The sequence below is a fragment of the Styela clava genome, chromosome 1 (assembly GCF_964204865.1).
Source record: "Styela clava chromosome 1, kaStyClav1.hap1.2, whole genome shotgun sequence".
NCBI classification, from domain to species: domain Eukaryota; kingdom Metazoa; phylum Chordata; class Ascidiacea; order Stolidobranchia; family Styelidae; genus Styela; species Styela clava.
Genome location: NC_135250.1, coordinates 16,068,419 through 16,085,572, shown reverse-complemented (window position 1 = coordinate 16,085,572; position 17,154 = coordinate 16,068,419). Strand labels below are relative to the sequence as shown.

The window sequence follows — 17,154 nt, the reverse complement described above, 5'->3', positions numbered from 1 at the left end:
AAAGGTGTTGGATGATTATTTATACATTTATCTGGGCTCTGAGGGATACCAATATTTTCAGCATTTGCTACTTCAGTTGGAAATTTAGACATTTTAATTAAAAATTCAATTTACGACCCTGACTGCGGCGAAATCAGATTATCGACTAACGGTCTGGGGACACTAAACCGTCATAGTTTAAATTAAAACCAATTATAAAAGTCTCAAGTGGATATCTTGTTAAATTAATGACACATGCCATCAAATAGGATCAAATGTGTGCATTCGGGTTTGGAGAAAATTTAACATTACTTGTACTTTCATCTTTCTATATTTAAACCTTATTAAGGCATAAGATAATTTCCCCGCTATATGAGTTTGAATCTTCTGAATTGCAAAATAAGTCATTAATTTCTGGAGTGGAATATTGATTTAAATGGAAGGAGTAGAATCTGGCGTAGACCTGGATCATTTTTATTTGAAGTATGAAAATATACTAAATCCTTAACAACATGTTTCTTAAAACCATTCATGTTTACGTGTATGGATGAAGTCTAGATTGCGGTATTGAAATTGGCGTAAATTCAGCTTAGTAATTGTTTAGTGACATTGGCGACGAAGACCTCCGGCATTAGTTTACAGAAAACGTAAAATTACCTGAAATTGAACTCAAATCACGGATCGATGGAAAGCCGTATTATTGGATTTCAAGTTGTATAATAAATGCAGTCAATTGGAAAATAATGAATTTACTCCAATTTACTCTTGTATGCAAAATTGTACGCGACCAATGTATGTTCTAGTTTCAGCAAAACGTATTTTTTAACATTAATCGCTTCTGGCAGTAAATATTTTCAAAAGATTTGTGAACCATATATTGTGGTAATCAAAACAGATTCACGCGTTACTAGACTGGGATTTCTTGATCGCTTTCTACTATGACATGCTTACTGCTACTGATAGTGATTATCACGGAGTGTGCGGTATTATGCAAAGGTGAGTAAAAGATTCAACTGCTCTATTTGATCATTGCTTAGGGAAGGTTAAAACGCTGGGTCTGATTTTGTTTAAATATTCAAATATGATAAAGACACATTGTGCCTTCATACCAATGTTAGCAACCGCTTGTATTTTGAATTTCACTATCTACACTACATTGTAAGGACTATACGCTACTAAGACTCCAATAACATCGGACGAAACGACTCGTCACACACTTATTAAAGCCAAACTACAAAAAACAAATGCTTTGCAGTTGCATGCAGATCTGTAGTTCCTTAAAGCCTTAATTTGCTTTGCTTAAACTCTTTTGATAATTTCGAAAAAGCTTTCAGATACGTGTCACAGCCTAAATTAATTTTCAGCTGAATCTTGTGACGAGTTAGTATTGCATAATGGCAATGTTATTGCAACAAGCAATCCGCCGTATGAAGCAGGAACTGTCCTGAAATTTGAATGCGATGTAGGATATAAAGGAATAGGTCGTGAAGAGATTACTTGTTTACACAATGGACATTGGTCTGATCCGGTACCTTATTGTCAAGGTAATCTTTATTTTTTCCAATCTCTTACCTTTTTTCTCTCCACCCTACAATGCTTCAAAAAATTTACTAGTTACAATAATAAATGGGTTAAATGACATCATATCAATAAATCACGACAGAAAACGAAGAATAATCAATACAAACACCATGCAATTTATATTTATCTGTTAAATAATTAGATATTTTATTTATATATAGATATATATATGTAATCCACTGATCTGAGAATTTTTCACAAAACTATCCAACTATCTAAGAGTAGATAAGATAGAGATGACTTGCAGTATTTTGCATTTTATAGATAGGAAGTTAAAAATGCGGCTAAAAGTTAAATAATATCATTATTATATTAGAGGTTGAAGTAAAAGAGTCTAAATTTCGCGGTGTATAAACCGCACTTCTATTGCGGGTAAGGGACCTTTAAACTGTCCAGAGGTGAAAGGTTGGATGTGGGATTCAAGAACGACTGCTGTTAACACACAATACGGCATAAACGCAGACTTAAATATATCGGTAGCTGGTGACCGTATATTTGAACCCATGTGTATATCCGCGGGTTCAATCTATATGCGAGTGCTAAAACCCATGGGTTAGGGTTAGTATGGGTTCAAATATCCGTGAAACAATAAACAAATCTATAGGTGCAATAGTATGCAGGTGCAATTGTCATGGGTTTAAATGTACGTGGGTTCAAATGTAATGCAACCATCGGTAGCTACATCATATCGGTTTAACTTAAAATTCAGTCATGAAATAATTTTTGGATCCAAAATATTTTTGAGCGGGCAGGTTTAAGTGATGTGCCCTAACTGATGTGTATGAAACATCAATGCACATGTACACACGGCAGCGCGATTGGAAATTCTTTCTCGCAGCAGATTTTCCACTTCGTTTTTATCCTGCCAAAGTATCATAAAGTCTGCTTCGTTTTTGCCTAACTGCATAAAAATACAAGTTCTGAACATATGGCTCGAGGATTTCTCCAATTAACCAGAGTCCGATATCCACTTTAGCAGATGACATTTACACCCAGGACATTTGCACATTTGCCCGCGCCGACATTTTCGCCCGTAGACATTACATTGCACCAACGCATGTCAGACAATTTTTTTTTATTCTAGTTATGGTTCACCTGGCGCACTATGGCGTTTGCATCAGTTTTTAAAGTGAACGAGGCTTTAATGCCTCCTAATACGAAATGATGGATGTCCTCGTATTAGAATTAGTAATAACTACGAACTCATAGGATACCCGTATGGAATTCCATCCTCCAACTTAGTTCAAGCAAAACCCTGGGTGGTAATAGTGAACAAAACCTCGCAAAGCAATACACCATTAGGAATTATCAATACAAAAATGCGTGAGGCCTAAATAATTTGCTCAACGTAAATCTTGCTTTTCCTGGTTTGTCGTTCAACATTATTTATCTCATCCGCGTTTAATTATCTTTCCTTGTCGCAGCATGTTTAGGGTGTAAAACTGAATGAGATGTATATATTCGAGGTTAGTTGTGCTACAATGTAGTTGCTAGTATAGTCATAGACAAGTTTAGCGTGTGATTAATGTTTGCATTATTTCGTTGAAAGAAATGACCGTAACAAAGGCTAATGTGGAACAGAATTATAACTTGTAATGACTATAAAACGTAGCGACCGTAACGCAGACTACACTAACAATTTGTAAGCGATCTTGATTTTCAAAAAAATGTATGAAATACAAATATTTGCGTATTTGAAGTGAGATAGAGGCAAATATCCACGAATGCTGATTCCGCGGAGGCAAATGTTTGCTGGGGTAATCTGTATGCGGGGAAAATTATAGTAAATCGAAACATCATCAAAATAGTGTAATCAGTTCTTCTTATTTTACCTTCTGCGGTATTTTGAATTTCAATGTTGAACCCAAGAATACTTTATCACGTGGTGCTATGCATGAAAGTTCCGTGTTTAAATAACGTGTAGTTCAGTAAAAACGAAGACAACAAATTATGGATCTCAAGATTCAAAAAAACAAGGAAATATCTCAAATTGTTCGAAATGTTGAAGAAGTTCGAAAGGTGCCATCAGGTGATATAAAAATACCAAGTAAAACAGTTGATGATGCAAAGAACTGCGGGATATCAAAACATCCGTAAAACCCTGTTGGATGCAATGAATTTGAATGTCTACAGGGCAGGCATAGTGCGCATACTGTATTTAAATGTAATCACTTGTTGATGAACTAAAAAGGACTTTCATTGTGCATCACTGAGATAGCGATTTTTAATGTCTTATATTAGAAATTAACAGTGTAAAGTCACAGTGCCAAAGAAAATTGTGTGCATGGCTGGAAAGAACGCTTATTTTAAAGGCAGGAAAGCTTATGAATCTCAATAGCTCCAGTTCAATAGTCTCATGTGATAGTTGAGAAAGCAGAGTTTTTCTGCATTGACTCCAATGTTTTTCTGCATTGGCTCCAATCATACTTTCTGTTGTGATTTGCTTTGATATGGCTCCATAAATTACTGGTGTTTTTTTTTAAATCAGCGGAAAATTGGCTTAATGATGATGACCATATTTTACCGATAACGCGATCATTATGGCACACGAAGTATTCCCATACTCGGTTTCAACGCGAGAACCAGCCGTCTAATAATAACATAATAACATAAGAAGTTAAATCACGCCTTCAACGACTAAAGGGAAAGGAAAATTTAAGCGTCGTAGAAAGTGGAAACTACGCGAAACTTCTTTATTAAATTATCAAATGCATATTAATTGACACAAATAAGTCGTTCACGTGCTTTTCTCGCTTCAATTTGCAAGCCACCACGCTCGCAAACTCGCTAGCAAAGTATGAAATCTCGTCCATACGTCCGCTTTGGATAAGAGAGACATCGTCAAAAGCCGCTTTTTGATAAGAGAGAAATAGAAATAGCGTATTAGAGTGTTAGGCCGAACCGCTTTCAATGAACAGGCGATAAAACAGCTCTTCCGACGTAATTTTTGCACTTTGGCAGTCACGTGATTGGCCGATAACTATCGGTAAAATTAGCCGATACCGATAGTTTGAAATTTGTGAAAAACATGGCCGATATATCGGCCGGGACCTAGTCTCAAGTTTGTAGAATAATAAAGAACTCAAATAACTTAGTAAAATGGCAACAAGAACATTTTGGAGTCACATTTAATTACCAACATAAACCATCATATATATTTATTTTTCGGTTATGAACAATTCATGGTGGAGCAATACATAACAATATGTTTCAAGTGCCAAAGGGTTGGACATGTTAAAAAAACTTACAAAATAAAGTGAGACGCACAAATTGTGGATCCAACAAATCAGTGCGTCAAGCAGATGCATGTCTGGGCAAGTATAGTGCAATCACCCGCTAGCCCTAAAATGACCAATGTAATGAAATGTAATGTGAATATTCAATATACAGTGTCAAAACATTAACCTTCAATCAACAACTCATCAGATTTAAATTCACCAAAATTCGACCAACACGGTGAGATTGACAGAATTTTGAAAAAGTTAGTTGCAATTCGGTTGGAAACCGAAGACTTATCGATCGAAGGTTAGGGGATCCCCCAAAACAGTGGTCTTACTCCATAGTGACACCGTGTGTCCCATCACTAATTAATTAATAACTCGTTAATTATACGACATAATCCATCCAAAATCAATAGGCTTCTGATCCGAGCTAAGATGAATGCACATGCAAAATTTAGAGCAGATTGAACCTCACTTTCGTGAGATATCGCGTGCATCTAACACACAGACATACAGACAGACAAATACCTATCAACATACTTACCGATCAAGATCGATAAGTAATAAGTAGTAAAAACAAGACCTGGGAATTTATAGTGGCTGTAACAACTGTTTAGAAAGATAATTTGGTACAAATGGGAAGGAAGACCTAATTGAAACTTCCTGATGACTCTCACATTATTACAATGGAACTGTAGTAGTATCGTAAACTAATTTTTTATTCAGTTCAATTTGTACGCCATATGCTTCGGATACCGGATTTAAATTGCATCCAAGAAACGTGTTATTATTAATAACGGTATAGTGAAAACTAAAATTCACGACCTTATGAAATAGATATTAGAACGCTGGGTGCCGGTGCCTCCTATGAAACTGTGTGCTCCATTATCTTTTTCTCTTGATTTTGTATCAGAACTTTATTCAATGGCAAAAAAATGACTTTGCCTATGTAACTTCATTCAAGGATAAAAAAAATTATTGGTAAATAGTGCAGGCTAAGCTAGTGACAGCCTATAATGATTTTGCTATTATTATTAATAAATTATTTGTCTCGTAAGCGATGACGAGAAATGTTCAAAATAGGGGCGGTAAATAATACTGTGATTTTTCTGCTAAACTGCCCAAACTTTAAAACCGCTCTTTATACGTTTCAACTGGAAATCATATTCCAGTTCGTATAAATGCTCAAGAGATAAAATAAGTGTTTCGGCGACAAAAGAAACCGATGGTAAAAAGCTGATACATTGAGAGCGGTGTATTGACATTTCGATGATTCCTTTGCAACGTATCAATTTGTTGTCGGATATATATATATTATATATATAAAAAAAAATTTAGTTTGAGCTTTGTTTTCTTTATGAATCCCTCGAGCAAGAAATCTGAAACTTTCTGTAATTTTTAACATTACCCTCCACTATCGCTACATAATAATGACTATGAAATTCGAACAAAAAATCTTTGGTTTTTGTCGACAGTTACTAGGCCTAGCTATATTTCATGTATTTATTTTTGCTAAATTGTGGCTACAAATCTATATCGTAATTTTCTCTTTCTTAACCCGGTTATCTTTTGACCAGAGTTCGAGGATTAGCAGAAATTTTTTTTCGATATCGTGTTGTATTCCAATAATTCTCCGGAAACTCATCTGGGACTTGGGATACTGTTATGGTAGATTTCACTCTGATAAAATGTGCAAACTTCAGACGAGACTTATGAGTACATACTCTGTGTCTGCTCTGTCAGGAGCGATGAGAAGTTGGTTTTAGTTATCGATTCAAGTACATAAGAATGCGGGACATGTTATTATGTAGTACAAAGACTCTGAGATATCGTATGCAAAGAAATAGTTTGGGATAATGTTATCACTTCGAGTCTGCAAAGTATCTCACTATCTAAGTATGGAATACATGAAAATATATTAAGCATTCGTGATATGCACTTTTTACATGCTAGTATACTTCGTTCAAATACAATATTTTTGCAAATAAATCATGTGTGACCAGGTGTATACCACCGTGCCTATTTTATACAGCGAACCGGAGCGTTTATTATTTTTTCAATAATTTAAAAGATCATACACGTCTTTATATTATGGACTCATTTTATTCTTTTGAAGAAACGGATAATAACTGTCGCATTTTATTATTATTTTAACAAGCCTTCGTTTGCTCCAAAGATGAGAGTAAGGTTCAAAATGGTCGCAGCTGTCGCAAAAGCTGCGTTGATCATTTCGATTGTCGATCAGGCTTCAAAAGATGTTTATGTGATGATGTTTGTGGAAAGTCTTGCTTTAATCCGGGTGAGTATAACCTATAAAGCATTATCATATTTTCAAACTTAATTTCGTACATCATTCAACTATATACATATGCACACAAAATATTTAGCTAGGACGATTTGATTTTTTTGACAGACGCTGGTTGTCCAAAACCAACAGCACCACAAAATGGATATGTTCTGCAAAACGAGCTGACATACAGCAGTACCATTTCTTACGGCTGTAACCAAGGTTATGCATTGTCTGGTCCACAAACTAGAAGATGTAGATCGGACAGAAAGTGGACTGCATTCGAGCCAACATGTCTAGGTAAGAAGGATGGAATAGTTCCGTGTTTTTTATGATTTCATGTAAAATGGACGATTTTTCGTATCGGTAACGTTAACTGGAGCTTGTTTCAATCTCGTCCATGATGTTATAAATATAGCTAAAGTAATGGATGGTGTAGAATTCAATACTCAGCCTACAAAAATTAGATATCCGTGCCGATTTTCGATGTTGATAAGACGTGCAAAATTTTAATTCGTATTGATTTTTCCAGATCTCACATTTGTCTTTTGTCCTATGCTTACCTTTCACAGGAAATCCTGCATTAACCTATTGATAATTGACCAAGTAATATGTTGGATTTTATAGAGTATGGAGTATGTGGACAGGCAGGGGATGTTCAAAAGACAATAAAATCCAAAGTAATTGAGGGAACAAATGCCAAGGAAGGAGCCTGGCCATGGCAAGCTTTGCTGTTCCGACACAAATGGGTAAAATTGCATCGCAGCGTTGTTATATAACCTATTATCTATTCTAATACCGTTAAATATTAAATAAATTGGGTGATTAGTGTTTGGGACGCATAAATAGCCTCAACAGTTTCGATTTGCTGATTGGGACTCAGATTTATAACTTAATTGCGTTTTAATTTTAAAATTTGACCACTAATTTATCAGAAGGTGCTATGTCATAATAGAAACAAATAAAGCAGCAGCTCTGCATATTCAAAATTCGTAGTCAAAATTATTTCATTTTCATTTTTCAGCCCTTCAATAAGAGAGCGGGATTTGCTGGAGGTACCATAATAAGCAATAAGTGGATTCTTACAGCTGCCCATATACACACAGCGTTTCCCTTAATGCTCAGGAAAAGAGCTTGGAAACAAACCTTCATGGTTGCACTAGGTATTCACTTGTATTACTATTACTCTATTTATCACGAGCACATTTATGGCAATCAAATTTAGGTAAAATTTCCATGGTGATGATACTGCGTTTCCGCAAGAATATGATTGTGTAGATTGAAGAAGGAAAATAATTCAAACCAAATTCGTTAAGCAAAGAATGTCGAATTAATCTGCTCTACCATTAACAATATCTATATTTTGCAGGATTTTTGCGGTACCCAAGTGTTAGAGAAAAAGTAACATCTAACGCAGATTTTATCGAACCAGAAAACTTCATAATTACTTCAAGGTTTGATGATATATCGATGGATTACGACATCGCGTTGGTGAGCTTTTCATAGTTGTAAAGAATGATTCCAACCTTATATTAGCGTGCTGTATTACACATATCGCGTTGATAAGCTTTTCATAGTTGTAAAGAATGATTTCAACCTTATATTAGCGTGATTAGGCGCTCGAATCGCATACCAATCTATTCACAATTATAATTTGAACGATTTGGTTTGATATGATTTTTTGGTCAAGAATTGTAGAAGGAACACGGTAGAAATGCGTCGGAAATGACTCGGAACTACTATTTTATATCTTATCCTACTAACTAAGATTCAGAAATATACTGACGTATTGGATCGTATTTGATCATATATGTAAAGAAAAGAAAGATGAGTGAAAAAGAAGATAGAGGGCGAGATAGAAATCGATAACGGTAAATACCGAACACAAGAGCAATGACATATAATTGTTCTACAGATCAAGGTTGGCAAACACTTTAAACGAGTTGACTCTAAATTTGTTGTTGACGATACTTTGACACCCGGAATAATTCAATTTACTCGATATATTCGGCCAGTTTGCTTACCATGTATGATCAAATATGCGTCTCCAGTAGATGATTTAATTGCAAATTTCAACAAAAAACAATGTGCGCCATTGCAAGGTAAGAAATATATTTCATCAAGAATGGTTTTTACTGTGATTGATTTTCAATTTTGAAATATTGGAATTTCCTTTCTGTGCACCACGTTCGACATTTCTCAATCTTTAGAACTTCAAACAAAGTTCTTTCAAAACAAACTAACTCCTTACAAGTCGAAGCATGTACAGAGCATTTTTCGAGTGGCACAAAAAACGAATAATAGGCCATATAGATATATATTAATTCACTCTGCTATAACTGTAGAGCAAAGAGACGCCGAGGCGGGTACAGAGGTGATGGTGACTGGATTTGGTTTAAAGAGAGATCCTGGAAAATCGCAACCTACATATAAACCAGACATCTTACAACAAGGTCATTTAGTTGTCTGGCAAGAAAATCGGTATGTGATTTCAAGTAATTTAATACCTTATCCAGGAAAGAATTGAATAAGCACGGACGGTGACTTACTTTCACGTATAGTACGGTTATTCCGCCCTAGTACAAATTGGCTTCGTCTCAAGGAATGAATAACAATTGCGCTTCATCAATTCACTGTTTTTTCAATGTGATTATTTCTGCAAATTATACTTACTCGATTTCATTCCTTGGAGGAGTTTAATATTATTTATCTATCATCTATCATTTTCCATTTCCAGCCTTAGAATATAAGTTATTAGTCAAACCTGAGTTTAGGACCCGAAGTGAGCTTGAACTCTGTCTACGCCACTGCACTTCGGGTGCCAGTAATTGATTCAAATTTATTTCTATCTATTATCCATAGATGCGTCAGACAAAATCAAAAAATACGCCAAAGTGATCCTAGTGCAAGATTCACAAAGCGAATGCTTTGTGCCAGGAGTGCAAATGAATCAAAATTTGTGGACGCTTGTACTGGCGATAGTGGTGGACCGATTGTAAAAGCAAGTACTTACTGTAGTACAACAATATTAAGTCGAAAATATTCGAAATCATATAAAAAAAACTTTTTATACTATTAATTAGTGTAACGAATTAATTTGCAATAATTTGTCAATATGTTTCACAATGATCATTGTTGCCCAGCCCAATTATTCATGAATCCAATAGTACTCTTACTCACATGGTAGAAAAGAACCTTATTTCGGGGATAATCTATACAACGTCGATGACAAATATTATTATCAATATTTTCAATGAGGAACAACGAAAATAAATTTGCGGTTCTCAAATGTACGACACAAATGTGATAGCTTTTTTGTAAGTAAACGCCGAAATCAATAGCAAAAAAATCCATTACGCAACTTTTTAAATTTTAAATTTTTGTCTGAGTGTCAAATATAATATTGTGATATTTTGTCTGTTATTAGCATGTCTGGCCATGCATGATCCAATTTTGAGAAAAAAAATATTAGGTACAAGAATTGATTAATACAATGAATGAAAAATTTGTAATTGGTCTAAACTTCCTTAGTATTCATCCCTTGTGGCCTATGTGTCCCGAAGAGATGAATGAAATGAGATTCCTTGTTTTTTCGATAGATGTGGTCATAAAATAGTTTTTCAATGCCAATGACACTAAAATCCTTATGCGAATGTCCCGGTTAACTGAAATGGGCACCAATTACCAGATCTTTGTTTTGTTACAATTTGATACAATTTTGCTTTTTTCTAGGTTGTAAGAAACAATCAACTAAATAGGTGGATACAGATTGGTATTGTTAGTTGGGGTTACGGCTGTGGAAATGAATACCCGGGATTCTATACATCCGTAGTCAATCTTATGCCATGGATTATCAATCAAACTAAAAATGAAGGTAAGTACAAATGATTTTCCTACTGTTGTGATAAGATGGTAGTTAAATCCTAATTCTTGAATCTTATGGATTTGCATAACTTTAAAAGATACATTAGATGACCAAAAATAGAACCCATGTATTTTGATACATTTCTAGAGAGAACATAACTTTTGTGCAAATCTTTCCAGATAACTCAGACTTTTGGGTACAATCATACAATCAAACAGAAGTTTGAGTATTGGTGGGGACGGGGGGTTTCGGTGTCGAGTGTTGCGGTTTATGCCTCTGAGAAGTTAATTCAATAAAATAAAAAGCCTTAAATAATCCATTATCCAGTTATAACATCAGAGTATAGTAACATATGACGTTTAAGAATAATAAAATCATTATAATTTTTTTATTATGTACTTATTTACGGCAGTACAATCTACTCCTACATGGGATGTGTGGTCTGACTGGCGTCCTTGTTCAACTACATGCGATTATGGCGTATCAAAAAGAATACGATCGTGTTCTGAGCCCGATAAATGCGAAGGTGCGAGTTTCCAAGAAAAGCGTTGTAAGGTCACCAATTGTCCCATTGGTAAGATATTTTCAAGTCAAGATCGTCACCAATTAATTCTATTCCAGGCATTTTTGTTGTTTTTGGTGAAAACAAAATGACTTTTGAACGGTTCATTCGGGAATTTTGTGTAAAGTTTCTTGGTATTTCAAGGTTCGAAATATGATGTCACACCGTTTAGAATTAGATGCTCAACGACATTTGATATTTAACTTCCGGACAAGGAAAAATGAATATGAAATGCTATTCCTTACCTATTTAACTGGTGTGGTCTAACTGGCGTCCTTGTTCAACTACATGCGATTATGGCGTATCAAAAAGAATACGATCGTGTACTGAGCCCAATAAATGCGAAGGTGTGAGTTTCCAAGAAAAGAGTTGTAAGGTCACTCACTGATTGTCGGATTGGTAAGAAATTTGTAACTTGAAATCGTCACTAACTGATTCTGTTCCAAGCATATTTGTTGTTTGTGGTGAAAACTAAACTACTTTGCCAACGCTTATTTTGGGAATTTTGTGTAGGAGAGCTCCTCAGGATTCAAAATATGAAAACTAAATCTTAAACTAGTTTGCCTGCCAAACCTAATAAGTTTTATCAAATATGCAAATAAAAGATCGTCTGTATGCTTACATACATTAAAAAAATGTTATCTGACAGATTGCTCTTGGGGAAGTTGGGAAGGACAAGCTTGCGTTGAACTGCACGGAAAAGGCTTCAGAATAAGACAAGTTAGAAAGAGAGAAGAGGCCCGCCATGGGGGAAGAGACTGCGCAGGTTCAGGGATTAGAGAATTAGGTATTTTGTTGTTTAGCTGGTTTTATATTAATTTTTAATTCTTATATTCTAGCAAAGTTTTTAATAGGTATACTGTTATATTTTAATAAATAAATTGGTTGAAGATTAGTTTTTAAACTCGGTCCGTTTCAAAATCATACGTATATATCTTAAATGTTATGGATTTCATGAAATGTGATATCAATATAGTATCATATGTATTTACATATAGACTCTCTGAAGTTTCGAGATTTAAATATTGATTTTAATCTGAACAAAGCATGACTTTTTGGACACGAAGTGACATGTTTGCCCTGCCATAATCGTTATTCTTCGATTTTCAGAATGCGATCCACCACCTGGCTGGGTGAGTACTGATGAAGTATGTATGCTATACCGTGTTATAAGGGAGCCATTTGGATCTGCCCTGAATTTATACCGTTTTCTTTTAAATCCAATCTGTTTTATTCACAATCCACAAGATTTTCTATATTTTTATGCATAATGCATCAGACATGACAGGTAGGTTTAAGAAGACGATCTTCTCTTGGGTGTAGGGATTTGTTCAAAAAGAATTGTTTTAAAACAATTGTTTTAAATCAAGTTTTTTTGCCTGTTTTGTTCAAAATTGCTGTACTATTTGATTTTTTTGTATTAAATAGGTTGAATAAAAATAGATGTAAAAACTTGCCAAGCGCTTCTTATTTGCAATAAATCCTTCAAAACGCCACAAATATCGATAGAGGCTCATACACACCTTCTCAAGGTGTAGTTCAGTGGTTGGCGCAGTAAGACGCAACCGCAACGCATTACGTGAACGATTCTGCTGCGACGAAAACACCTTACGAAAATGGAAATGCAATCGGATAAATGAGTTTTTATATTCTTGAAAAACTCCATCCATTCAACCTTTATAACAACGTATGCTAAGCATAAATTAACCGAACAGTATTAATCGTAATAACGCCTTTATTTTATGACAAAAATGTCAATACTAGGGCTGCGAATTTCTGGGAAAACACTTTAAACGTTAACCGGGTAAAATTAACCGGTTAACCGCCGCGTGGCGTTTGACGTCATAACTTATGATTTCAGCTTGTTAAGTCACAATGCTTATAAAGCAATTTCGCGTGTTTTTATCCCGGTATGCCTCAAAATTATTCACGAATCAAGATAGTTTCATGATTGCTCTGCTGCAATATATAGACGGTGTGGTTCGGACATGTGGAAGTATTTTAGAAAGCACGATTCCGTCGTTAAACGTAATTTATGTGACAATATTTCAGTGTTCGAAGTGCAAATTCTACTTCGAGATATATATTAAGGAAAGACGGCATCAACTGCGCACTTGTTGTATGACATTGAATATCCGATTTTGCAATGAAATCGTGAACAATAAATTTCGAAATCGACCGAAAACTGATTCTGAATTCATCATTGTCAAATTCCCATAATCAGCAATCTTGGTACTTCCATTATTTTTCGCATTTATTGAGTCCTTACCCACGCAGTTAGTGATATTCTTTTGAATTGAACGCCACATTAGGTCAATATATTAGGTTATAAACTCGAAATCCATACTATGGCGTCATAACAGATTAGTTGTGGCGTCTTTGCATCAGATGACTCTTCTAATTAGCAATTAGCATACGCTAAGCTAGAGTGTCTCATCGTTTACATCAGTAGTTTGCCGCCGATTTAAGCATATTCTTCATTATCGCAACCCACTCCGTTTTGCCGAAGGCTGCCCTTGATCTAATTAATTTTGTAGTGGGCTCGGGAGCTAAGTTTCATGATTTTTCTTACTTAAAACATCTCTCTGATATCTCGGATAAAGATTCCGGTTAAAATCCTATGACCTTGGAGTAGGTATCAACTTGACTTGAATGTACGTAATAGAAGTAAAAGTCAAATTAAGAATTTTGACTTACATTTTTGAAATTATAATTCCGGCTGCGTGTGCAGCTGCCACAACGCAACGTTTTGGCGTAGTTTCACGGAGTTGCAAGGGGTATTTCAATAAAAAAAAATGCAAAAAAAAAAATGATTCGAAACAAGCCTTCGTTTTAAAACACGATGTTTTTTTCAGAATTGATAATAAACAAAACTCTACTTGGGTGTAGCACAGGGGAAATGTAATAGGCGCGAAAGGTTCTATGACTTACCAAATTTGATGACTGCAACAGGATGAATATGACCTTAGAAATGTATTGATCGTTGAACCATTAATGAAAGTTGGGCACTTTGAATCATGGCCAAGTTAAACCTCATTTCGAGCTCATCTGAGTTTTAATACTAATTGATGGGTTGATTTTGACACAACGGGGCGCTGGTTTCTTTATGCATATTGATCCTCTAGTTCTGGTCGATAAACAGAAAAAGGCAAAATTCTAGTCTTCATAATAAGAACAAAAACTGTAAATTGTACAAGTTGTTCAACTATATAATTGTGTACTACATCAGTGCTTCTCCAAAGTTTTATTAAATTGATACATGAATAAATTGGAAATTCAGCAGTCACTTCCTCGCCGGTGTTATGGAAAACATACTTTGTAGCTCTACGCGTAGCGCGAATGTGCGAATAACTACTTAATTCAGAAATTTATTACGACTACAAAACAAATGGTATTCATAATTATAAATGTTTCCAATTAAAAACTTTTTAGGCGCCTGGAAAAGGTGGAAGAGATTTGCTTTTTTTGTTGGACGAAAGTGACAACGTTGGTGAAAAACGTTTTCAAACGGAGCTGGGTTTTGCGAAAGCTCTGACATCAAGTAATTACTTCGATAGCAGTTTTAACGTAGTTGATATTTAAATATGAACAGACAAACAGGTGTATTTACTTAATGTAATTGATGTTCTCAATTAATACCTCTTTCGGGATTTAATATATTGTACATTAAAGAGATGTATTATTTTGATAAGCTACAAAATTATATTCATTACATTCGGCGACATTTTGCGAACTTTGTGAATATCTAAATTATACAATAACATTTTTTAGACCTCGTCTAATATGAATCTTTAAAAATTCTTTTTGCAGGTTTGTGTGCGGGAATCGCAATTAGTGGTACACAAACAAGAATTGCATTGGCAACATTTTTTGATTCTGTTCATACTAAGTTTCAATTTAATGACTTCAATCAACGTAAACCACTATTGGAAAAAATGGCAGAAACAAGGCAAATTATTATTTTTTATACGTTTTCCTATAACGAAAAGAGCTTTACTAATGGACCCAATGCGCTAATATTTTACAACGCAAGTAACGGATATATAGCATTCACTGATATCACTGAAATTTCTATGTTTTAGGTATCTTCCTGCAGGAAGGAGTCCAAAGAAAAGCTGTCTTCCAGTTGCACTTAAAATCGCGTCGCAAATGTTCACACCAAGTATGGGATCTCGTAATTTGAAAACTGTAGATAAAATGGTTATAATAATAACAAGCGGGTAAGGAGTGTTGTTGATACGATCAGAATAGGAAGATAAGTTTCTGTATCCAATATCATCTCACAAAGCATTTAAACTCAACTATGTGTCACGAAGTACGAACATATTTTTATTTCAATTATTTTTTAACTAGATGCTCAGACTGTGGACAAAGTCAAGAAAAAACTAATAAACAATTGACTGAAATAGTGAAATCGATGAATGGGAATAAAATTTCAATTCTTACTTTTATCATTGGGGATTTTGGAAAATGCGAAGAAGAACAATTTCAGGTATCCCATTGTATTAATTTGATTACAGCTGTAGTAGCATGCCTGGAAAAGTTTGTTTTACCAGCTTTAGTAATTGCCTAGATTTTTTCTATACAATAACAATACTTCACTCGCATTTACATCATGGTTTTCAGGCATTGGCTACAGGTACAAGTTGCTACCAAACGTTTCGTTCACGAGATTGGAAGGAGTTCGAGATCATGTTGTTATTTATTCAGAATAGTCCGTGCATGGATCAATGGACTTTAGGCGCAAAATGCGCATAAACCTACTATATAAAAATATAAATCATATTCATTTTAATCAAATCGAGTATTTTGTTGTCAAATGAAAAAGCTAGGAATATTAAGCATGGCATTAGAAGCACAACTCCAATTGAAGATGGAGTAAGGGATTTCACGAACAGATTCGGGATAGATGTGCGATGTCATAACCTAATGCGACCGTTAGCAATCTTACAGGGTGACAACAAAAACGGAAACAATAAATTTCTTAATTACTTCCACAAAAAATGGAGTAAAATATTTATTATTGTCTACAATTCCGTTTGTGAATGATTGTACCCGAAAGTTTCAGAAATCTAGCACGTTTTGCACAAAAGTTATGTTCTCTCTAGATTAGAATATGTTCCTAATGCCGTCACCGGCGTTGGAGACAGGTTGGCATCAATTACCCCAAATTGTCAATCACTCGCACAAACTCTTTTATGATGTTTATTTTTTGCTTCAATTGCATCCTAGAGTTTACAAAATATTTGGGGATCGTTATGATATAAATTGTCTTTCGGCCATCTTGCTGAATCCCTTTCACAGTTTACATCCAAGTGATATCCAGAACTTTGTCGTCACCAGCACGGAGCGTTCTATATTCACCGTTTGAGGTATTTCATTTTCATCTCCAAACCAATATGAATCGATTATTCTATATTTGGAAATAATTATCCATTCAGTGCGGCGAGCACTTTTCTGAGTGCAGCGGTCTCTGTAAGACTACTTTCGGAAGTGCTGTGGCCCGGTAAATATTGCTGCTATTCAGATGTCCTGACAGCAGCAGAAAGTACACTTCAGCAGAAAACCAAGTGAGCGATCGACAATTTTGCGTAACGGATCCAAGTCTGTCTCTAAAGACGAGGTAATTTGGAACATATTCTAGAGATAATATTTCCCC

General features: G+C 35.0%; 1 protein-coding gene across 1 annotated transcript; it reads left to right on the top strand.

Annotated features, from left to right (window-relative positions):
* The first annotated feature begins 879 nt into the window (after positions 1-879).
* On the top strand, positions 880-16,253 carry LOC120348405 (clotting factor C-like). Its single transcript, XM_039418516.2, has 19 exons — positions 880-975; positions 1,344-1,523; positions 6,940-7,080; positions 7,195-7,368; positions 7,696-7,817; positions 8,093-8,231; positions 8,438-8,559; positions 8,984-9,170; positions 9,414-9,549; positions 9,931-10,069; positions 10,801-10,942; positions 11,346-11,507; positions 12,145-12,282; positions 12,606-12,628; positions 14,928-15,036; positions 15,306-15,444; positions 15,578-15,715; positions 15,849-15,987; positions 16,122-16,253. The coding sequence occupies exons 1-19, from the start codon at positions 918-920 to the stop codon at positions 16,251-16,253; spliced, it is 2,520 nt and encodes an 839-aa protein (XP_039274450.2). The 5' UTR covers positions 880-917.
* The last annotated feature ends 901 nt before the right edge of the window (positions 16,254-17,154 follow it).

What these genes read in the sequence shown, in the direction of transcription:
- LOC120348405 (XM_039418516.2), top strand. Translation starts at nt 918, where the DNA reads ATGACATGCTTACTGCTACTGATAGTGATTATCACGGAGTGTGCGGTA. An exon ending in ATTCGAGCCAACATGTCTAG is followed by an intron (nt 7,369 to 7,695) that starts GTAAGAAGGATG and finishes TGGATTTTATAG; the next exon opens with AGTATGGAGTATGTGGACAG. An exon ending in TGGATTACGACATCGCGTTG is followed by an intron (nt 8,560 to 8,983) that starts GTGAGCTTTTCA and finishes ATTGTTCTACAG; the next exon opens with ATCAAGGTTGGCAAACACTT.